This window comes from Oncorhynchus mykiss, chromosome 15 (assembly GCF_013265735.2).
Source record: "Oncorhynchus mykiss isolate Arlee chromosome 15, USDA_OmykA_1.1, whole genome shotgun sequence".
NCBI lineage: Eukaryota > Metazoa > Chordata > Actinopteri > Salmoniformes > Salmonidae > Oncorhynchus > Oncorhynchus mykiss.
In genome coordinates this window covers 13,022,566-13,047,565 of record NC_048579.1, presented here as the reverse complement: position 1 = coordinate 13,047,565, position 25,000 = coordinate 13,022,566, and the positions used below count along the sequence as shown (strand labels likewise).

At 43.7% G+C, this 25,000-nt stretch overlaps 1 protein-coding gene across 1 annotated transcript in view; it reads right to left on the bottom strand.

Annotated features, from left to right (window-relative positions):
* LOC110515947 (contactin-associated protein-like 2) overlaps window positions 1–25,000 on the bottom strand; it is a 286,632-nt gene that overhangs the window by 74,986 nt on the left and 186,646 nt on the right. The window contains exons 13-15 of the mRNA XM_036943719.1: window positions 23,108–23,227; window positions 8,957–9,072; window positions 8,325–8,409 (exon numbers count right to left, since the gene is read on the bottom strand). Of these exons, the coding sequence (XP_036799614.1) occupies window positions 8,325–8,409; window positions 8,957–9,072; window positions 23,108–23,227 (321 nt within the window). The remainder of the gene's footprint in view (window positions 1–8,324; window positions 8,410–8,956; window positions 9,073–23,107; window positions 23,228–25,000) is intronic.

The window sequence follows — 25,000 nt, the reverse complement described above, 5'->3', positions numbered from 1 at the left end:
TCCATGTGTTCCATATGTAATTCTATGATCCATGTGTTCTATATGTAATTCTATGATCTGTGTGTTCTATATGTAATTCTATTATCCGTGTGTTCTATATGTAATTCTATGATCTGTGTGTTCTATATGTAATTCTATGATCCGTGTGTTCTATATGTAATTCTATGATCCGTGTGTTCTATATGTAATTCTATTATCCGTGTGTTCTATATGTAATTCTATGATCCGTGTGTTCTATATGTAATTCTATGATCCGTGTGTTCTATATGTAATTCTATGATCCATGTGTTCCATATGTAATTCTATGATCCGTGTGTTCTATATGTAATTCTATGATCCGTGTGTTCTATATGTAATTCTATTATCCGTGTGTTCTATATGTAATTCTATGATCCGTGTGTTCTATATGTAATTCTATGATCCGTGTGTTCTACATGTAATTCTATTATCCGTGTGTTCTATATGTAATTCTATGATCCGTGTGTTCTATATGTACCGTTCAGATTGACAGCATGACTTTAGCAACCCCATCAGCAACCAAACTCCCATCAGTATTTATTAACTGGAGAAGTGCAGTCTGGTCCAGTTTTGATTTAACACTGCTAGGAAAACAACATGATTAAAACGTGGTTCTCAGATAATTATAAATCTAAATAAAGACAATCCAAAAACACCAAAGTATATTTAGTCTTATTCTCTATGCTGCACACAGAGATTCACCCCCACCCACTCCTCTCCTGTCCTCTCCTCTCTTTATTTTCTCTCTTTATTTTCTCTTCAGAAGCAGAGGAGACAGGGGCTTATTGAGATGAAGTATGGGGCCTTGGGGGAGACAGGGTGGGCATGATTGTCTGCCCTGCCAGCCTCCTCATCCCTGGAGCTCCACTGAGGCTAACCCAGCTAGCGATCGGCACCAAGCGCTGGAAGGAAGAGAGGGAGAGCGATATTTCACCTCCTTTCAACCTCACCCACCTCGGAAGGAAATGGCTTTGCACCTCACACACAGATTCACACACACACACACACACACACACACACACACACACACACACACACACACACACACACACACACACACATCAGAGACTTGGCCGGGTGGTGCCAGAATAACAACCTCTCCCTCAACGTAACCAAGACTAAGGAGATGATTGTAGACTACAGGAAAAGGAGCTCCGAGCACGTCCCCATTCTAATCAATGGGGCTGTAGTGGAGCAGGTTGAGAGCTTCAAATTCCTTGGTGTCCACATCAGCAACAAACTAGATTGGTCCAAACACACCAAGAGAGTCGTGAAGAGGGCAAGACAAAGCCTATTCCCCCTCAGGAAACTAAAAAGATTTGACATGGGTCCTGAGATCCTCAAAAGGTTCTACAGCTGCAACATCGAGAGCATCCTGACTGGTTGCATCACTGCCTGGTACGGCCACTGTTCGGCCTCCGACCGCAAGGCACTTCAGAGGGTAGTGCGTATGGCCCACTCCAGAAGGAGTCTCTGTAGGTGTATGTGTGTGTGATATGATAATTCCATAACTGATATGGATGAAGGAGTCTCTGTAGGGTTATGTGTGTGTGATATGATAATTCCATAACTGATATGGATGAAGGAGTAGGGAGGTATTCAGTAAAGCATTGAGCCTCAGCACCCTGTAGAGAGATGTGACAGCAGGAGCAGAGTATTACACACACACACACACACACACACACACACACACACACAGGCATAGACACACACACACACACACACACACACACACACACACACACACACACACACACACACACACACACACACACACACACACACACACACACACACAGGCATAGACACACACACACACACACACACACACACACACACACACACACACACACACACACACACACACACACACACACACACACACACACACACACACACACACACACACACACACACACACACACACACACACACACACACACCATCTTGTACCCTTGAATCTCCACAGAGGTTGTTTTAAACAAGTGAAAAAGCTTAGCTCTGTAGTCCACATCAAAACATATTGTAGAGGAATGGTAGGAACTGTATTGATGGCAGCAACAATATAAAACATCACTACACACCCAGCCAGAACCCATTGTAAATGACACAGTAGCATTTCACAATCATATTCTTGTGAGTGAGACTGCATGCTATTTTCCACTCCACAAGGCACAAAACCACTCTGTTCACCGAGTGGTACAGTTACTGTATAGACTCAAATGACAATACAGACATAAAAAATATGGGAACACTCTCTTTATAACGTAGCTTTCTTTCTGGCATCTGTGAAAAGAAAACTATAAAAACGATCAAACCAAAACTAGTACACCAATGTAATAGGTCAGAAAAAAAAGGCAAGTGAGATGATCAACATGTTATGGCCAGACCTCTTCCTTCTCTCTCTAGCCTCTGGTCTCTAGATCCCTGGATTCTGAGAGAGAATGAATTCATCAATTCTCTTACCTCCCCCTGTCTATATTATTCCACCTCTTAAATTCCCCTCTCTACATTATTCTGCCTCTTTCCTTCCCCTGTCTATATTATTCTGCCTCTTACCTTCCCCTGTCTATATTTTTCTGCCTCTTACCTTCCCCTGTCTATATTATTCTGCCCCTTACCTTCCCCTGTCTATATTATTCTGCCTCTTACCTTCCCCTGTCTATATTATTCTGCCTCTTTCCTTCCCCTGTCTATATTATTCTGCCTCTTACCTTCCCCTGTCTATATTATTCTGCCTCTTTCCTTCCCCTGTCTATATTATTCTGCCTCTTACCTTCCTCTGTCTATATTATTCTGCCTCTTACCTTCCCCTGTCTATATTATTATGTATATTACCTTCCCCTGTCTATATTATTCTGCCCCTTACCTTCCGCTGTCTATATTATTCTGCCTCTTACCTTCCCCTGTCTATATTATTATGTATATTACCTTCCCCTGTCTATATTATTCTGCCTCTTACCTTCCGCTGCCTATATTGTTCTGCCTCTTACCTTCCCCTGTCTATATTATTCTGCCTCTTACCTTCCCCTGTCTATATTATTCTGCCTTTTACCTTCCCCTGTCTATATTATTCTGCCTCTTACCTTCCCCTGTCTATATTATTCTGCCTCTTACCTTCCCCTGTCTATATTATTCTGCCTCTTACCTTCCGCTGCCTATATTATTCTGCCTCTTACCTTCCCCTGTCTATATTATTCTGCCTCTTACCTTCCCCTGTCTATATTATTCTGCCTCTTACCTTCCCCTGTCTATATTATTCTGCCTCTTACCTTCCCCTGTCTATATTATTCTGCCTCTTACCTTCCCCTGTCTATATTATTCTGCCTCTTTCCTTCCCCTGTCTATATTATTCTGCCTCTTAAGTTCCTCTGTCTATATTATTCTGCCTCTTACCTTCCCCTGTCTATATTATTCTGCCTCTTACCTTCCGCTGCCTATATTATTCTGCCTCTTACCTTCCCCTGTCTATATTATTCTGCCTCTTACCTTCCCCTGTCTATATTATTCTGCCTCTTACCTTCCCCTGTCTATATTATTATGTATATTACCTTCCCCTGTCTATATTATTCTGCCTCTTACCTTTCCCTGTCTATATTATTCTGCCTCTTACCTTCCCCTGTCTATATTATTCTGCCTCTTACCTTCCGCTGCCTATATTATTCTGCCTCTTACCTTCCCCTGTCTATATTATTCTGCCTCTTACCTTCCCCTGTCTATATTATTCTGCCTCTTACCTTCCCCTGTCTATATTATTATGTATATTACCTTCCCCTGTCTATATTATTCTGCCTCTTATCTTCCCCTGTCTATATTATTCTGCCTCTTACCTTCCCCTGTCTATATTATTCTGCCTCTTTCCTTCCCCTGTCTATATTATTCTGCCTCTTACCTTCCCATGTCTATATTATTCTGCCTCTTACCTTCCCCTGTCTATATTATTCTGCCTCTTACCTTCCCCTGTCTATATTATTCTGCCTCTTACCTTCCGCTGTCTATATTATTCTGCCTCTTACCTTCCCCTGTCTATATTATTATGTATATTACCTTCCCCTGTCTATATTATTCTGCCTCTTACCTTCCGCTGCCTATATTGTTCTGCCTCTTACCTTCCCCTGTCTATATTATTATGTATATTACCTTCCCCTGTCTATATTATTCTGCCTCTTACCTTCCCCTGTCTATATTATTCTGCCTCTTACCTTCCCCTGTCTATATTATTCTGCCTCTTTCCTTCCCCTGTCTATATTATTCTGCCTCTTACCTTCCCATGTCTATATTATTCTGCCTCTTACCTTCCCCTGTCTATATTATTCTGCCTCTTACCTTCCCCTGTCTATATTATTCTGCCTCTTACCTTCCGCTGTCTATATTATTCTGCCTCTTACCTTCCCCTGTCTATATTTTTCTGCCTCTTAACTTCCCCTGTCTATATTATTATGTATATTACCTTCCCCTGTCTATATTATTCTGCCTCTTACCTTCCCCTGTCTATATTATTCTGCCTTTTACCTTCCCCTGTCTATATTATTCTGCCTCTTACCTTCCCCTGTCTATATTATTCTGCCTCTTATCTTCCCCTGTCTATATTATTCTGCCTCTTACCTTCCCCTGTCTATATTATTCTGCCTCTTACCTTCCGCTGTCTATATTATTCTGCCTCTTACCTTCCCCTGTCTATATTATTATGTATATTACCTTCCCCTGTCTATATTATTCTGCCTCTTACCTTCCGCTGCCTATATTATTCTGCCTCTTACCTTCCCCTGTCTATATTATTCTGCCTCTTACCTTCCCCTGTCTATATTATTCTGCCTCTTACCTTCCCCTGTCTATATTATTCTGCCTCTTACCTTCCCCTGTCTATATTATTCTGCCTCTTACCTTCCCCTGTCTATATTATTATGTATATTACCTTCCGCTGCCTATATTGTTCTGCCTTTTACCTTCCCCTGTCTATATTTTTCTGCCTCTTACCTTCCCCTGTCTATATTATTCTGCCTCTTTCCTTCCCCTGTCTATATTATTCTGCCTCTTACCTTCCCCTGTCTATATTATTCTGCCTCTTACCTTCCGCTGTCTATATTATTCTGCCTCTTACCTTCCCCTGTCTATATTATTCTGCCTCTTACCTTCCCCTGTCTATATTATTCTGCCTTTTACCTTCCCCTGTCTATATTATTCTGCCGCTTACCTTCCCCTGTCTATATTATTCTGCCTCTCATCTTCCCCTGTCTATATTATTCTGCCTCTTACCTTCCCCTGTCTATATTATTCTGCCTCTTACCTTCCCCTGTCTATATTATTCTGCCTCTTACCTTCCGCTGCCTATATTATTCTGCCTCTTACCTTCCCCTGTCTATATTATTCTGCCTCTTACCTTCCCCTGTCTATATTATTATGTATATTACCTTCCCCTGTCTATATTATTCTGCCTCTTACCTTCCCCTGTCTATATTATTCTGCCTCTTACCTTCCCCTGTCTATATTATTCTGCCTCTTTCCTTCCCCTGTCTATATTATTCTGCCTCTTACCTTCCCATGTCTATATTATTCTGCCTCTTACCTTCCCCTGTCTATATTATTCTGCCTCTTACCTTCCCCTGTCTATATTATTCTGCCTCTTACCTTCCGCTGTCTAATATTATTCTGCCTCTTACCTTCCCCTGTCTATATTTTTCTGCCTCTTAACTTCCCCTGTCTATATTATTATGTATATTACCTTCCCCTGTCTATATTATTCTGCCTCTTACCTTCCCCTGTCTATATTATTCTGCCTTTTACTTTCCCCTGTCTATATTATTCTGCCTCTTACCTTCCCCTGTCTATATTATTCTGCCTCTTATCTTCCCCTGTCTATATTATTCTGCCTCTTACCTTCCCCTGTCTATATTATTCTGCCTCTTACCTTCCGCTGTCTATATTATTCTGCCTCTTACCTTCCCCTGTCTATATTATTATGTATATTACCTTCCCCTGTCTATATTATTCTGCCTCTTACCTTCCGCTGCCTATATTATTCTGCCTCTTACCTTCCCCTGTCTATATTATTCTGCCTCTTACCTTCCCCTGTCTATATTATTCTGCCTCTTACCTTCCCCTGTCTATATTATTCTGCCTCTTACCTTCCCCTGTCTATATTATTCTGCCTCTTACCTTCCCCTGTCTATATTATTATGTATATTACCTTCCCCTGTCTATATTATTCTGCCTCTTACCTTCCGCTGCCTATATTGTTCTGCCTCTTACCTTCCCCTGTCTATATTATTCTGCCTCTTACCTTCCCCTGTCTATATTATTCTGCCTTTTACCTTCCCCTGTCTATATTATTCTGCCTCTTACCTTCCCCTGTCTATATTATTCTGCCTCTTTCCTTCCCCTGTCTATATTATTCTGCCTCTTACCTTCCCCTGTCTATATTATTCTGCCTCTTACCTTCCGCTGTCTATATTATTCTGCCTCTTACCTTCCCCTGTCTATATTTTTCTGCCTCTTAACTTCCCCTGTCTATATTATTATGTATATTACCTTCCCCTGTCTATATTATTCTGCCTCTTACCTTCCGCTGCCTATATTATTCTGCCTCTTACCTTCCCCTGTCTATATTATTCTGCCTCTTACCTTCCCCTGTCTATATTATTCTGCCTCTTACCTTCCCCTGTCTATATTATTCTGCCTCTTATCTTCCCCTGTCTATATTATTCTGTCTCTTACCTTCCTCTGTCTATATTATTCAGCTTCTCACTGTTCTGCTTGGCAGCATTACTATTCACACAAACATACCTCTCTGGAATGACATACTTTAGAACCCAGCAGAAACCCTGACACAAAATCCCATCTAATATTTTCAATTTTCAATCCAAACTCAACTGAATGGTACAGCAACCTTGATCATTGGTTAAACTGAGAGAGAGAGAGAGAGAGCGAGAGAGAGAGAGAGAGAGAGAGAGCGAGAGAGAGAGAGAGAGAGAGCAGAGAGAGAGGGGGAGGGGGAGAGAGAGAGCGAGAGAGAGCAGCAAGAGAGGGGGAGGGGGAGAGAGAGAGCACATAGCACAGAGCACAGAGCACAGAGAGAGAGAGAGAGAGAGAGAGCAGAGGGAGCAGAGAGGGAGCAGAGAGAGAGAGAGAGAGAGAGCAGAGAGAGAGACAGAGAGAGAGAGAGAGAGAGAACGCGGGGAGGAAAATTAGAATACTTGTCTTCCTTCCATGACTTTCACTGAGGTGTTGTTGCTAATGTTGTCATGAGCCTTGAAATACACAACACACAATATCTTCCTTAATGGGATTTTATAGCTGGTTGAAAGAACACACACACAATATTACTCTCTGTAAAATAAATGTTCAACCTTGTGGAAATGTTAGCTCATATCTGAGCTGTGTTTGTACTAAGACACACGGTTCCTACTCAGACAAAAGTCAACAGACATGAGCCTGTGTGTTTAAAAGAGTTATGTACTTGAGAGAGAGAGAGAAAAAGAAAGAAAGAGAGAGAGAGGAGACAGAGTGAGAGAGTGAGACAGAGAAAGAGCGAGAGAGAGGGTGAGTGAGAGAGAGAGAAAGAGGAGACAGAGAGAGCGAGAGAGAGAGAGAGAGTGAGTGAGAGAGGAGACAGAGAGAGAGGAGACAGAGAAAGAGTGAGAGCGAGAGAGAGAGTGAGTGAGTGAGTGAGAGAGGAGACACAGACAGAGAGAGAGAGAGAGAGAGAGAGAGAGAGAGAGAGAGAGAGAGAGAGAGAGAGAGAGAGAGAGAGAGAGAGAGAGAGAGAGAGCGAGAGAGAGAGAGAGAGCGAGAGAGAGAGAGAGAGAGAGAGAGAGAGAGAGAGAGAGAGAGAGAGAGAGAGAGAGAGAGAGAGAGAGAGAGAGAAAAGGAAGCGATAGAGACATTCCATCCCACACATTGCCATTATACATCAGTGTTTCTCTCTTGTCATCTAATCTTTAGTTTCTTTCTTCCTGACAAACTGAGCGTCTCGCTAATGTCATTGATGTCCTCAGCATCGGCTGGACTCTACCTCAAATAACAAAGTCAGAGACAGACAGGGCCTTGAGCATATTTCATTACATAAGTGAATATTTAATTACATAAGTGAATATTTTAATCTTGGAATTCCTCTTCGGAAAAGAGGAAAACTGAAGCAACCTTGAAGAAAAGTTCAGTTCGTCAAATATTAAAGCGCAGAAAGATGGATAGTATAATTAGACATTAATTAGCGGGTTGTCTACAGGGGTGACGGTCCAACGGGGAAGAGAGGTGGAGACTGATAGCTGTGTCCAAGCAGCAGAAGCAAAAAGAGCACACTCTCTTACCGGGTGTGTTGAGCAGTCGGGACATGCGGCAGGCGTACGACACTTGTTGTTGACAGTGTTCAGCACTGGTAGTAATAGCTGTGACCTGTAACACACACACACACACACGCACACACACACACACACATACACACACACGCACACACACACACACACACGCACGCACACACACGCACACACAAAAATCAAATAAAAACGGGAGTAGGGTAGGATGAACTACTTGCACAGCCATTGAATTCTGTGTGTGTGTGTGTGTGTGTGTGTGAGTGTGTGTGTGTGTGTGAGTGTGAGTGTGTGAGTGTGTGTGCGTGTGAGTGTGTGAGTGTGCGTGTGCGTGCGTGTGTGTGAGTGTGCGTGTGTGAGTGTGTGTGCGTGTGCGTGCGTGTGAGTGTGTGAGTTTGCGTGAGCGTGCATGTGTGTGCGTGCGCGTGTGTGTGAGTGTGTGTGTGTGTGAGTGTGAGTGTGTGAGTGTGTGAGTGTGTGTGTGTGTGTGTGTGTGTGAGTGAGTGTGAGTGTGTGAGTGTGTGAGTGTGTGTGTGTGTGTGTGTGTGTGTGTGTGTGTGTGTGTGTGTGTGTGTGTGTGTGTGTGTGTGGGTGTGTGTGTGTGTGTGTGTGGGTGTGCGTGTGTGTACCTGTTCCATAGAGGCACTGTAGTTGAGTTGCAGCACAGTGCGTCTCTCTCTGCTAGACCCGGTCACTGAGGTCTGGGCTGGTAGATTATTGACCACTGTAGTCCACACCTTGTCTTCTGAGAGAGAGAGAAAGAGAGAGCAGGAACCCAGATTTAATCAAATTGGAAATACAGACATTATCATCCTACAAAAAGCATGGCATAGAAGAGACGGACCTATTGGTTGCCATCTAGGTTACAGAGAGCTGGTAGTCCCACCTACCAAACTACCAGTGAAACTGGGAAGGGACTCAGGGGGTATCAAACCTAACCCACTTTATTAAATTAATCTAAACAGGAACATTTTACATCTGGCGAGAAATTTTTAAAAAAATGATCTCAACAGAGAAAAATGTCCTCATGTGTGCAACCTATATCCCGTCAATAGAATCCCCATACATTAGCGATGACAGTTTCTCCATCATAGAGGGGGAGATCAACCATTTCCAGACTCAGGGACATGTACTAGTCTGTGGCGACCTAAATTCCAGAACTGGACAAGAACCCGATAAACTGAGCACACAGGGGGACAAACACCTACTGTACCTAGAGGTGACATAATTCCCTCCCAAATATGCCCTCCTAGATACAACTATGACAAAACAACCAACAAAAATGAGTCACAACTCCTGCAGCTCTGTTGCATGCTGGGTCTGTACATAGTCAATGGTAGGCTTCGAGGAGACTCCTACGGTAGGTACACCAACAGCTCATCCCTTGGCACTAGTACTGTAGATTACTTTATCATTGACCTCAACCCAGAGTCTCTCAGAGCGTTCACATGGGAGTGAGACCTTTCACCAGATCAACATTCACAACGCCGCAGGGCCAAACGGTTTACCAGGACGTGTACTCCGAGCATGCGCTGACCAACAAGTGTCTTCACTGACATTTTCAACCTCTCCCTGTCTGAGTCTGTAATACCAACATGTTTCAAGCAGACCACCATAGTCCCTGTGCCCAAGAACACTAAGTCAACCTGCCTAAATGACTATCGACCCATAGCACTTTGAAAGGCTGGTCATGGCTCACATCAACACCATCATCCCAGAAACCCTAGACCCACTCCAATTTGCATACCGACCCAACATATCCACAGATGATGCAATCGTTATTGTACTCCACACTGCCCTGTCACATCTGGACAAAAGGAACACCTATGTGAGAATAATATTCATTGACTACAGCTCAGAGTTCAACACCATAGTGCCCTCAAATCTCATCACCAATCTAAGGACCCTGGGACTAAACACCTCCCTCTTCAACTGGATCCTGGACTTCCTGATGGGCAGCCCCCATATGGTAAGGGAAGGTAACAACACTGATCCTTAACAAAACCTATTCAGGAGACTGAAAAGATTTGGCATGGGTCCTCAGATCCTCAAAAGGTCCAAACAGCTGCACCATCGAGAGCATCTTGACTGGTTGCATCACTGCCTGGTATGGCAACTGCTTGGCCTCCGACCGCAAGGCACTACAGAGTGCATCCTGCCATCCAGGACCTCTATACCAGGCGGTGTCAGAGGAAGGCCCTAAAAATTGTCAAAGACTCCAGGCACCCTAGTCATAGACTGTTCTTTCTGCTACTGCAGGCAAGTGGTACCTGAGCCCCAAGTCTAGGTCCAAGAGGCTCCTAAACAGCTTCAACCCCCAAGCCATAAGACTACTGGACATCTAATAAAATGGCTACCGAAAACATCTACTAGCATTGCCCCCCCCCCCCCCCCCCCCCCTATACGCTGCTGCTACTCTCTGTTATTATCTATGCATAAATCACTTTAATAACTCTACCCACATGTATATATTACCTCAATACCTCGACTAACCGGTGCCCCTGCACATTGACTCTGTACCGGTGCTCCCTGTATATAGCCTTGCTATTGTTATTTTACTGCTGGTATTTAATTTTTTGTTACTTTATTTCTTATTGTTGTAGGTATTTTTCTTAAAACTGCATTGTTGGTTAAGGGCTTGTAAGTAAGCTCAGCTCACTGGTTACCATAGCAGCACCCACCCGTACAATGGGCTCCAGCAGGTTTATCTCACTGGTCACTCCCAAAGCCAACACTTCCTTCGGCCACCTCTCCTTCCAGTTCTCTACTGCCAATGACTGGAAATAACTGCAAAAATCACTAAAGCTGGAGACTCTTATCTCCCTCTCTAGCTTTAAGCACCAGCTGTCGGAACAGCTCACTGATCACTGCACCTGTACATAGCCCATATGTAAATAGCCCATCCAATCTACCTCATCCCAATCTACCTCATCATTCGCAAGCAGCATACCACCCTGTATACCACTGCTGGCTTGCTTCTGAAGCTAAGTAGGGTTGGTCCTGGTCAGTCCCTGGATGGGAGACCAGATGCCGCTGGAAATAGTAGGAGTAGGAGGCACTCTTTCCTCTGGTCTAAAAAAATATATTGGGGACACTGCTCTGTGTAGGGTGCTGTAGGGTGCTGTCTTTCGGATGGGACGTTAAACGGGTGTCCTGACTCTCTGAGGTCTTAAAGATCCCATGGCACTTTTTGTAAGAGTAGAGGTGTTGACCCCGGTGTCCTGGCTAAATTCCCAAACTGGCCTTCAAGCCATCACGGTCACCTAATAATCCCCAGTTTACAATTGGCTCATTCATCCCCCTCCTCTCCCCTGTAACTATTCTCCAGGTAATTGCTGCAAATGAGAATGTGTTCTCAGTCAACTTACCTGGTAAAATAACAGATACATTTTTAAAAAAACATACTATATTCATTTATTTATCTTGCTCCTTTGCACCCCAGTATCTGTTAGGTATGCGTAACTGGCTGTAAGGGAGTCAGGCTCAGGAGAGCAGAAGTTGGGTTGCCAAAGAGCCTTTTATTTCGGCGAAGAAAACACACAGCACTAAGGACACTAAACACAATATGGGTTGACATAACCCAGCGCAAACCAGTCTAGCATGCACATGCACGAAACAACAAACAATTCCACACACAGACATGGGGGGGAACAGAGGGTTATATACACGTCTAATACTGAGGGAATTGAAACCAGGTGTTTAGGAAAACAAGACAAGACAAATGGAAAAATGAAATGCGATGGCTAGAAAGCCGGTGACGTCGACCGCCGAACGCCGCCCAAACAAGGAGAGGAACCGACTTCGGCGGAAGTCGTGACAGTATCTCTACTTGCACATTCTACTTCTGCACATCCTACCATTCCAGTGTTTAATTGCTATATTGTAATTACTTTGCCACCATGGCCTATTTATTGCCTTACCTCTTTTATCCTACCTCATTTGCACATGCTGTATATAGACTTTTCTACTGTATTATTGATTGTATGTTTGTTTATCCCATGTCTAACTCTGTGTTGTTGTATGTGTCGAACTGCGTTGTTTTGTCTGGGCCAGGTCGCAATTGTAAATGAGAACTTGTTCTCAACTAGCCTACCTGGTTAAATAAAGGTTAAATAAAATAAAAAATAAAAAAGTCTGAGCACTGATGGAGTGATTGTGCGTTCCTGGTGTAATTCGGGCAGTTGCCATCTTGTACCTGTCCCACTGGTGTGATGTTTGGATGTACCGATCCTGTGCAGGTGTTGTTACACCTGGTCTGCCACTGCGAGGACGATCAGCTGTCCATCCTGTCTCCCTGTAGCTCTGTCTTAGGCGTCTCACAGTACCGACATTGCAATTCATTGCCCTGGCCACATCTGCAGTCCTCATGCCTCCTTGCAGCATGACTAAGGCACGTTCACGCAGATGAGCAGGAACCCTGGGCATCTTTCTTTTGGTGTATTTCAGAGTCAGTAGAAAGGCCTCTTTACTGTCCTAAGTTTTCATAACTGTGACCTTAATTGCCTACCATCTGTAAGCTGTTAGTGTCTTATTAACGACCGTTCCACAGGTGCATGTTCATTAATTGTTTATGGTTCATTGAACAAGCATGGGAAACAGCGTTTAAACACTTTACAATGGAGATCTGTGAGTTATTTGGATTTTTAGAAATTATCTCTGAAAGACAGGGTCCTGAAAAAGGGACGTTTCTGTTTTTTCCCGAGTTGATATAGTATTTATCAGCTGGAAGTAGAAGCCTAAGCGTTATCGTTCACTAGTTTACTCCAATTAGGGGAGGGGTGGTAGGGTTAGAAAGTAATCAAGGAAAATCTATTGAAAAAAAGATGTGTAAATACGTATACAGTACCAGTTAAAAGTTTAGACACACGTACTCATTCAAGAGTTTTACTTTATTTTTACTATTTTATAGAACCCATTGCCCTTTATGGTTGTGAAGTCTGGGGTCTGCTCACCAAACAAAAATTCACAAAATGGGACAAACACCAAATTAAGACTGCATACAGAATTCTGCAAAAACTATCCTCCGTGTACAACGTAAAAAACACCAATTAATGCATGCAGAGCAGAATTAGGCCGATGCCCGCTAATTATCAAAAACCCTGAAAAGAGACATTAAATTCTACAACCACCTAAAAGAAAGCGGTTCCTAAACCTTCCATAACAAAGCCATCAACTACAGAGAGATGAACCTGGAGAAGAGTCCCTTAAGCCAGCTGGTCCTGGGGCTCTGTTCACAAACACAAACAGACCCCACAGAGCCCCAGGACAGCAACACATTTAGACCCAACCAAATCATGAGAAAACAAAAAGATAATTACTTAACAAAAAACAGAGCAAACTAGAATGCTATTTGGCCCTAAAACTGAGAGTACACAGTGGCACAAAACCTGACCACTGTGACTGACCCCACATTAAGGAAAGCTTTGACTATGTACAGACTCTGTGAGCATAGCCTTGCTATTGAGAAAGGCCACCGTAGGCAGACTGTCACGACTTCCGCCTAAGTCGGCTCCTCTCCTTGTTCGGGCAGCATTCAGCTGTCAACGTCACCGGCTTTCTAGCCATCGTGTCACGACCGTCAGAAGAAGCGACCAAGGCGCAGAGTGGTGAGCGTACATTTTCTTTTTATTAAATAATGTCGCCAACAAAAACAATAAACAACAAAACGACCGTGACGCTTAACAGGGCATTAGTGCCACTAACAAAGATAACTTCCCACCATGACGAAAGGGAAAAAGGCTGCCTAAGTATGATTCCCAACCAGAGACAACGAAAGACAGCTGCCCCTGATTGAAAACCATACCTGGCCAAAACAGAAATAAAGAAACATAGAAAACAAAACATAGAATGCCCACCCCACATCACACCCTGACCTAACCAAATAGAGAAATAAAACGGCTCTCTAAGGTCAGGGCGTGACACATCGCCGCTCCATTTTTCATGTATCCATTTGTTTTGTCTTGTTCCCTGCACACCTACTTTTCATTCCCCAATCAATCTACATGTATTTATTCCTCTGTTCCCCTTCATGTCTTTGTGTCAGATTGTTTGTGTTACGTGTGTATTGTTGACGCGCCAGACTGGCTTGTTTTTTCCGTGTTATTTTTCACGAAGATGTTTATTGTTAAACATAATTCTCGTGACTGTTTTGCGCGTTTTGCCTAAATAAAGTGTTGCTCTGTTCACAAATCTCTGCTCTCCTGCACCTGACTTCGCTTCCAGTACGCACACATCTGACACAGCCCTGGCTCTCAAGAGAAGACAGGCCATGCGCGTACTGCCCACAAAATGAGGTGGAAACTGAGCTGCACTTCCTAACCTCCTGTCAAATGTATGACCATGTTAGAGACACATATTTCCCTCAGATTACACAGACCCACAAATAATTAGAAAACAACCTGCCCGGGCCAGGTTACCGTGGACCACAACCCTACAGAGAGATCTCTCTCACACCCATCAGAGGGGGAGAGATGAAGAGGTATGGAGATGGGGGGGTTTATGACACCTCACCCATTGTAAATCTTAAGGCAGCAGACAACATTCCTTTGTCCTCTCAGTATGGAGAACCGGACTCAGAACATTAACATGCTATAAATGGACTTTGGGACAATAGGTTTCGTCAGCCATAATGGTGGTCATGACGATAGATGGAATATGAAAATATATGTTGTTTTTGTTATGTTATTAAAAGTTAAAGCACAACATTATAATGAAAACATTGTAACTTTAAGCGTTTTCTGAATATATGCTTGATGTTTGCATATTGCACGTTGTGTGGAAAATGTCCAGATCAAAGAGAATGTTTTTGTAAAGATGAAATGTGAAGTTAGCTGTCTGAATTGGATCTGAGTAAAATCCAGACCTTGCTTCGTGACTTGGTACGCCCAGAGAATTACCCTAAAGGCAGAAACGTCCATCTCTGACCTGAGGGTATAAAACATGTGAGTTAAGAATGAACATATCAGACTAAGTGACCTGAGCGGCAGCCAAGGTCTGAGTAGTCAGCAACTCCAAAACGCAACACGAGGTTGAAGACAAAGGAACTTTTTATCGTATTGTCTGAGATCCCCAAAGATTGGAAAGCTGCCGAGGTCATCCCCCACTTCAAAGTGAGAGACACTATAGACCCAAACTGCTACAGACTTACAGTATATCTATCCTACCCTGCCTTTCTAAGGTCATCAAAAGCCAAGTTAATGCAATCTGGTTTCCGCTATGCAATCTGGTTTCCGAGCTGGTCATGGGTGCACCTCAGCCACGCTCAAGGTCCTAAATGATATCATAACTGCCATCAATAAGAGATAATACTGTGCAGCTGTAATTCCAGAAAATGATGTCATGGCTTCAGAAGCTTCTGATTGACATCATTTAAGTCAATTGGAGGTGTACCTGTGGATGTATTTCAAGGCCTACCTTCAAACTCAGTACCTCTTTGGGATGGGAAAATCAAAAGAAATTAAGACACTATTAACAGTCATGGGGATAAACACCTACCAGGAAGCAACAACCTTTCCCTCCCCACATACCCCCACAGAAACAACTATGACGAAGTGAAAAACAAAAACGGAGTACAGCTCGTGAAGCTCTGTCGAACACTGGGTCTGTACATAGTCAATGGTAGGCTGAGAGGGGACTCTTTTGGTAGGTACACCTACAGCTCTGTGGAACACTGGGTCTGTACATAGTCAATGGTAGGCTGAGAGGGGACTCTTTTGGTTGATACACCTACAGCTAATCCCTTGGCAGCAGCACTGTAGACTACTTCCTCACCGACCTAAACCCCGAGTCTCTCAGAGCCTTCACAGTCAGCCCCACTAACACCTCTCTCAGACCACAGTAAAATCACAGTGTATCTGAGAAGAGCAGAACCCAACCATGAAGCATCACGGCCCAATAAATTACATGGTACAATACAGGCCTATAGATGGAGTGCAAACAGTACAGACATCTACCAAAAAGCAATTAATAGCCAAAACATACAATCTCTCCTGGACAACTTTTTAGCCTTAACATTCTCCAACAGCAATGAAGGTGTAAATTTGGATGTTTGGAACATAAACTTTATATTTGACAAATTAACCTCCTTGGCTAATTTAAGCATAAGAGCAAACCAGAAATAACAGATAATGAAAAATGGTTTGATAATGATTGCAAAAATCTAAGAAAGTAATTGAGAAATATATCTAATCAAAAACACAGAGAACCAGACAACAAAAATATAGGCCTTCAATATGGGGAAACACTGAAGCAATACAAACACACCCTAAGAACAAAAAAGGAACAGAACATTAGAAATCAGCTGGATGGAATTGAGGAATCCATAGAATCAAACCACTTCTGGGAGAATTGGAATAAATTAAACAAACCTCATCAGTAGGAATTGGCTATCCAAAATGGGGATATGTGGAGAAATCACTTTGGAAACCTCTACAGCAATATAACAAAGAGCCCAGAACAAAAAGATATACAAGAAAAATGACAAATCCTTGAATCAGCAGTGAAAGACTATCAGAATCCTGTGGATACACCAATTACAGAAGAAGAATTATTGGAAAAACTATGTACTCTCCAACCCAAAAAGGCCTGTGGTGCTGATGGTATTTTAAATGAAATGATCAAATATACAGACCACAAATTCAAATTAGCTATACTCAAACTCTTCAACATTATCCTCACTTCAGGTATTTTCCCCAATATTTGGAACCAGGGATTGATCACACCAATCTATAAAAATTTAGACAAATTTTACCCAAATAATTACAGAGGAATTTTCGTTAACAGCAACTTGGGGAAAATTCTCTGCAGTATTATAAATAGCAGACTACATCATTTCCTTGACGAACACAACGTCCTGAGCAGAAGCCAGATTGGATTTCTAAAAAATTATCGTACATCAGACCACATTTACACCCTCCACACTAATTGATAAACAAGTAAACCAAAACAAAGGCAAAATCTACTTGTGTTTTGTAGATTTCAAGAAAGCATTTGATTCAATTTGGCACAAAGGTCTTTTTTTTAATAAACTAATAGAAAGTGGTATTGGAGGGAAAACATATGATACTATTAAATCAATGTACACTAAAAACAAACGTGAGGTTAAAATTGGCATCAAGCAAACAGACTTCTTCTCTCACGGAGGGGGAGTGAAACAGGGCTGCCCAATAAGTCCAACACTATTTAACATCTACATTAATGAATTGGCAAAAACATTAGAAGAATCGGCAGCACCTGGTATCACCCTACACTACACTGAAATCAAGTGTCTGCTGTACGCAGATGACATGGTGCTGCTGTCTCCCACTAAAGAGGGGTTACAGCAGCACCTAGATCATCTTCACAGGTTCTGTCAGACCTGGACTCTGACCGTTAACCACAGGTTCTGTCAGACCTGGGCTCTGACCGTTAACCACAGGTTCTGTCAGACCTGGACTCTGACCGTTAACCACAGGTTCTGTCAGACCTGGGCTCTGACCGTTAACCACAGGTTCTGTCAGACCTGGACTCTGACCGTTAACCACAGGTTCTGTCAGACCTGGGCTCTGACCGTTAACCACAGGTTCTGTCAGACCTGGGCTCTGACCGTTAACCACAGGTTCTGTCAGACCTGGGCTCTGACCGTTAACCACAGGTTCTGTCAGACCTGGGCTCTGACCGTTAACCACAGGTTCTGTCAGACCTGGGCTCTGACCGTTAACCACAGGTTCTGTCAGACCTGGACTCTGACCGTTAACCACAGGTTCTGTCAGACCTGGACTCTGACCGTTAACCACAGGTTCTGTCAGACCTGGACTCTGACCGTTAACCACAGGTTCTGTCAGACCTGGACTCTGACCGTTAACCACAGGTTCTGTCAGACCTGGACTCTGACCGTTAACCACAGGTTCTGTCAGACCTGGACTCTGACCGTTAACCACAGGTTCTGTCAGACCTGGACTCTGACCGTTAACCACAGGTTCTGTCAGACCTGGGCTCTGACCGTTAACCACAGGTTCTGTCAGACCTGGACTCTGACCGTTAACCACAGGTTCTGTCAGACCTGGACTCTGACCGTTAACCACAGGTTCTGTCAGACCTGGGCTCTGACCGTTAACCACAGGTTCTGTCAGACCTGGGCTCTGACCGTTAACCACAGGTTCTGTCAGACCTGGGCTCTGACCGTTAACCACAGGTTCTGTCAGACCTGGGCTCTGACCGTTAACCACAGGTTCTGTCAGACCTGGACTCTGACCGTTAACCACAGGTTCTGTCAGACCTGGACTCTGACCGTTAACCACAGGTTCTGTCAGACCTGGACTCTGACCGTTAACCTAAAAAAAACAAATATAATGATATTCCAAAAACGGTCCGGAAATAAGGATGACAAATATAAATTCTATTTGGACACAGTTCTATTAGAACACACCAAAAACTACACATATCTAGGACTAAATATCAGCAACACAGGTAGCTTTCACATGGCTGTGAATGAGCTGAGAGACAAAGCAAGAAGAGCCATCTATGCCATTAAAAGGAACATCAAAATCAAAATTCCAATTAAAATCTGGCTCAAAAATGTTCAATCAGTTATAGAACCAATTGCTCTATATGGCAGTGAAGTATGGGGTCCAGTCTCTAATAATGAATTTACCAAATGGGACATCCAATTGAAATACTGCATGCAGAGTTTTTGCCAGACTGTATTGCAAGTGCAAAGAAAACCTCCAAATAACGCATGTAGAGCAGAATTGGGCCAATACCCCCTCCTCATTCGAATAGAAAAAAGAGACATCAAATTTTATAACCGTCTAAAAACAAGTGACCCCAAAACATTCCATCACACAGCTCTACAATGTCAAGAGATGAAACAAGAGAAGAGTCCCCTCAGCCAGCTGGTTCTGAGGCTCAGTTCACCAACCCAAAACATTCCATCACACAGCTCTACAATGTCAAGAGATGAAACAAAAGAAGAGTCCCCTCAGCCAGCTGGTTCTGAGGCTCAGTTCACCAACCCAAACCAACCCCACAGATCCTCAGAACAGCACTCAGAAAATCTGGCCCAACCAAATCATCACAAAACAAAAACAAAAATATATCACCTATTGGAAAGACACCACAAAAAATCTAAGTAAACTTCAATGCTATTTGTCTCTAAACAGACAGTACATGGTGGCAGACTATCTGACCACTGGGACTGATAGAGAACTGAGGAAAACACTGACTAGGTACAGACTCAGTGAGCACAGTCTGGCTATAGAGACCGGTCGTCACAGACAAACCTGGCTGCCCAGAGAGGACAGTCTGGCTATAGAGACCGGTCGTCACAGACAAACCTGGCTGCCCAGAGAGGACAGTCTGGCTATAGAGACCGGTCGTCACAGACAAACGTGGCTGCCCAGTGAGGAGGCTGTGCTCACTCTGCTCCAAGGGAGAGGTAGAGACAGAGCTGCATTTCCTATTACAATGTGACAAATACTCAGACCTAAGAGAATATTTCTTTCCCAAAATTATAATTCAATACAAATAATTTGAAACTATAAAAGATGAAGAAAAAATCTAATATTTATTGGGTGAAAAACCAAAATGTGCACTTTTGACAGCCAAATATGTGTCCTCCTGCCACAACCTGAGGGACAGCCAGTGAAAAGTGCAAAGTAATGTCGATAATATTTCCCATCTTGTTTTGTTTTGTCTTTCATACCATGTCATGTGTCTTCTCAGTCACGTTGACACTGGTCTACTACCATTGCTTTAATGTATTGTTGTTCTCATTAATATTGTTGTTGTAGTTGTTGTTAATGGTAATCCCATGTCCACTACTACTATTATTATTGCTGTTGGTCCCACCATTTATTTATATATAACATATAACATATTTTATATATAAATATATATTTTTATTTTATTTTTATTTTTCGATATAAGTAACAATGAACTTGCCATGTCAATAAAGTCAATTGAATTGAATTGAATTGAGAGAGAGAGAGAGAGAGAGAGAGAGAGAGAGAGAGAGAGAGAGAGAGAGAGAAAGAAATAGAGAGAGAGAGAGAAAGAGAGAGAGAAAGAAAGAAAGAAAGAAAGTGAGGGAGAGAGAGAGAGAGAGAGAAATGGAGGTAGAGAAAGGGCGAGAGAGAGAGAAAGGGAGAGAGAGAGAGAGAGCGAAAGGGAGAGAGAGAAAAGGAGGGTGAAAGAGAAAGGGAGAGAGAGGGAGAGAGAAAGAGAGAGAGAAATGGAGGGAGAGAAAGGGAGAGAGAGAGAGAGAGAAAGAGAGAGAGAAATGGAGGGAGAGAAAGGGCGAGAGAGAGAGAGAAAGGGAGCGAGAGAGAGAGAGCGAAAGGGAGAGAGAGAAAAGGAGGGTGAGAGGGAGAGAGAAAGAGAGAGAGAAATGGAGGGAGAGAAAGGGCGAGAGAGAGAGAGAAAGGGAGAGAGAGAGAGCGAAAGGGAGAGAGAGAAAAGGAGGGTGAGAGGGAAAGGGAGAGAAAGAGAGAGAGAAAGGGAGAGAGAGCGTAGCGTGTAGCTCTAAACAAGGTGATGTAATGAAAGATCTTAAAATATAATCTTCAAATATCCAAGAATCTGTTGTGGTTTATCTGATCAAGGCTAGTGTGTGTGTGTGGTGTGTACACAGTGGTCACAGATAAATGTCAAAGGCTGTAACTGCATAACCAGCTTGCCTTGGAAACTAATAGGATCAGATGTCTAGACCTTGAAAAGAAGGAGAGGAGGAAAGAAAAGAGAGGTTAGAGTTTTTCATGATGAGGCAGCTCGGTAGAGTGGCCACTAGCTGGAACAGCCACAAAGTCATAAAATCTGAATTTTAAACCTAACCTGTGCTATCTGCCTGAGTGGGGTATCTGCCTGACTGGCCTGGAATAGAAAAGTCCCTGTGCTATCTGTCTGCCTGGCCTGGAATAGAAAAGACCCTGTGCTATCTGTCTGCCTGGCCTGGAATAGAAAAGTCCCTGTGCTATCTGTCTGCCTGCCTGGAATAGAAAAGTCCCTGTGTTATCTGTCTGCCTGCCTGGAATAGAAAAGTCCCTGTGCTATCTGTCTGCCTAGCCTGGAATAGAAAAGCCCTGTGCTATCTGTCTGCCTGGCCTGGAATAGAAAAGTCCCTGTGTTATCTGTCTGCCTGCCTGGAATAGAAAAGTCCCTGTGCTATCTGTCTGCCTGGCCTGGAATAGAAAGGTCCCTGTGCTATCTGTCTGCCTGCCTGGAATAGAAAAGCCCATGTGCTATCTGTCTGCCTGGCCTGGAATAGAAAAGCCCCTGTGCTATCTGTCTGCCTGGCCTGGAATAGAAAAGCCCATGTGCTATCTGCCTGACTGGCCTGGAATAGAAAAGTCCCTGTGCTATCTGTCTGCCTGCCTGGAATAGAAAAGTCCTTGTGCTATCTGTCTGCCTGCCTGGAATAGAAAAGTCCCTGTGCTATCTGTCTGCCTGCCTGGAATAGAAAAGTCCCTGTGCTATCTGTCTGTCTGGCCTGGAATAGAAAAGCCCCTGTGCTATCTGTCTGCCTGGCCTGGAATAGAAAAGCCCCTGTGCTATCTGCCTGACTGGCCTGGAATAGAAAAGTCCCTGTGCTATCTGTCTGCCTGGCCTGGAATAGAAAAGTCCCTGTGCTATCTGTCTGCCTGGCCTGGAATAGAAAAGTCCCTGTGCTATCTGTCTGCCTGCCTGGAATAGAAAAGCCCCTGTGCTATCTGTCTGCCTGGCCTGGAATAGAAAAGTCCCTGTGTTATCTGTCTGCCTGCCTGGAATAGAAAAGTCCCTGTGCTATCTGTCTGCCTGGCCTGGAATAGAAAAGTCCCTGTGCTATCTGTCTGCCTGGCCTGGAATAGAAAAGTCCCTTTGCTATCTGCCTGCCTGGCCTGGAATAGAAAAGTCCCTGTGCTATCTGCCTGACTGGCCTGGAATAGAAAAGTCCCTGTGCTATCTGTCTGCCTGGCCTGGAATAGAAAAGTCCCTGTGCTATCTGTCTGCCTGGCCTGGAATATAAAAGTCCCTGTGCTATCTGTCTGCCTGCCTGGAATAGAAAAGTCCCTGTGCTATCTGTCTGCCTGCCTGGAATAGAAAAGTCCCTGTGCTATCTGTCTGCCTGGCCTAGAATAGAAAAGTCCCTGTGCTATCTGTCTGCCTGCCTGGAATAGAAAAGTCCCTGTGCTATCTGTCTGCCTGGCCTAGAATAGAAAAGTCCCTGTGCTATCTGTCTGCCTGGCCTGGAATAGAAAAGTCCCTGTGCTATCTGTCTGCCTGGCCTGGAATAGAAAAGTCCCTGTGCTATCTGCCTGACTGGCCTGGAATAGAAAAGTCCCTGTGCTATCTGTCTGCCTGCCTGGAATAGAAAAGTCCCTGTGCTATCTGTCTGCCTGGCCTAGAATAGAAAAGTCCCTGTGCTATCTGTCTGCCTGGCCTGGAATAGAAAAGTCCCTGTGCTATCTGTCTGCCTGGCCTGGAATAGAAAAGTCCCTGTGCTATCTGTCTGCCTGGCCTGGAATAAAAAAGTCCCTGTGCTATCTTTCTGCCTGGCCTGTTGTTTCATGATTTATTAAAGGAGTTAGAGGAAAAGGTGTTTTTGATGTACAGAACAGTCTTGTAATAATCCTTCGGTCTCTTCAGAGTTTATGTGTGCAAGGTATGGATAGACTTCCAATAACAAAGTCAAAAATGTGAGAATTTTCTGTGAGACAATAAACTTCGAACCCATGTTGTCACCCGTTTGAAACTTGGGATGTTAACACACACACGCACACACACACACACACACACACACACACACACACACACACACACACACACACCTGTCATGTTGCAGTTGACTTTGAAGGGTCTGAGGGGTCCACTCCCATCCGGATCTATCCAGTATGTGTCTGAAGATCTGCCCAGGTGTTTATACGCCTCACAACTCTGTTCAAACAACGCTAGAGAGAGAGAGGGGAGAGAGAGGGGAGAGAGAGGGGAGAGAAGGGGGAGAGAGAGAGGGGGAGAGAGAGAGGGGAGAAAAAGGGGAGAGAGAGAAAGGGAGAGCAAGGGGGGAGAGAGAGAGAGAGAGAGAGGGTGGGGCGAGAGAGAGAAAGATAGAGAGAGAGTTGGAGAGATGGGGGGTTGATAAAGAGAGAGAGAGGGGTAGAGAAGGAGAAGTAGACAGTGAGAAGTAATGCCTTGAGGGTTGATGTACCCAGAGTCAGCACAGTGGCGCTGGCTGTCCCCTCACCTCTGAAACCTCAATGTCAGTCAGTTCCATGGACAGCTCAACTGGACAGCTTAACACCACTCAGACTCTGATACTTTACACAAACACTTCTGTCTGGAAATTGGACTCAGCTTTGTGTGTAAGTGTGTAAGTGTGAGTGTGTAAGTGTGTAAGTGTGTAAGTGTGAGTGTGTAAGTGTGTAAGTGTGTAAGTGTGTAAGTGTGAGTGTGTAAGTGTGTAAGTGTGTAAGTGTGTAAGTGTGAGTGTGTAAGTGTGTAAGTGTGTAAGTGTGAATGTGTAAGTGTGTAAGTGTGTAAGTGTGAGTGTGTAAGTGTGTAAGTGTGTGAGTGTGTAAGTGTGTAAGTGTGTAAGTGTGAGTGTGTAAGTGTGTAAGTGTGTAAGTGTGTAAGTATGAGTGTATAAGTGTGTAAGTGTGTAAGTGTGTAAGTGTGTAAGTGTAAGTGTGTAAGTGTGTAAGTGTGTAAGTGTGTAAGTGTGTGAGTGTGTAAGTGTGTAAGTGTGTAAGTGTGAGTGTGTAAGTGTGTAAGTGTGTAAGTGTGAGTGTGTCAGTGTGTAAGTGTGAGTGTGTATCAGATTGAACTAATGTCTCATATCTTCTGTCTCATATTCATACAACTAAATAGACTTATCTGACATTCGAAGGATGACCGTGTGTTTGTGTGTGTGTGTGTGTGTGTGTGTGTGTGTGTGTGTGTGTGTGTGTGTGTGTGTGTGTGTGTGTGTGTGTGTGTGTGTATGTGTATGAGTGAGTGAGTTGTCTTCTGAATGACAGATGATTCATTACATTTCTGAAAGTGTGAATAAAAGGGAACTACAGTAATGTGATGGCATGTAACTTTACTAGCAGGCAATTTCACAGTCACTCTGCTTCCAAATACTGACTCTGTCACTCTGCTTCCAAATACTGACTCTGTCACTCTGCTTCCAAATACTGACTCTGTCACTCTGCTTCCAAATACTGACTCTGTCACTCTCCTTCCAAATACTGACTCTGTCACTCTGCTTCCAAATACTGACTCTGTCACTCTGCTTCCAAATACTGACTCTGTCACTCTCCTTCCAAATACTGACTCTGTCACTCTGCTTCCAAATACTGACTCTGTCACTCTCCTTCCAAATACTGACTGTCACTCTGCTTCCAAATACTGACTCTGTCACTCTCCTTCCAAATACTGACTCTGTCACTCTGCTTCCAAATACTGACTCTGTCACTCTCCTTCCAAATACTGACTCTGTCACTCTGCTTCCAAATACTGACTCTGTCACTCTGCTTCCAAATACTGACTCTGTCACTCTGCTTCCAAATACTGACTCTGTCACTCTGCTTCCAAATACTGACTCAGTCACTCTGCTTCCAAATACTGACTCTGTCACTCTCCTTCCAAATACTGACTCTGTCACTCTGCTTCCAAATACTGACTCTGTCACTCTGCTTCCAAATACTGACTCTGTCACTCTGCTTCCAAATACTGACTCTGTC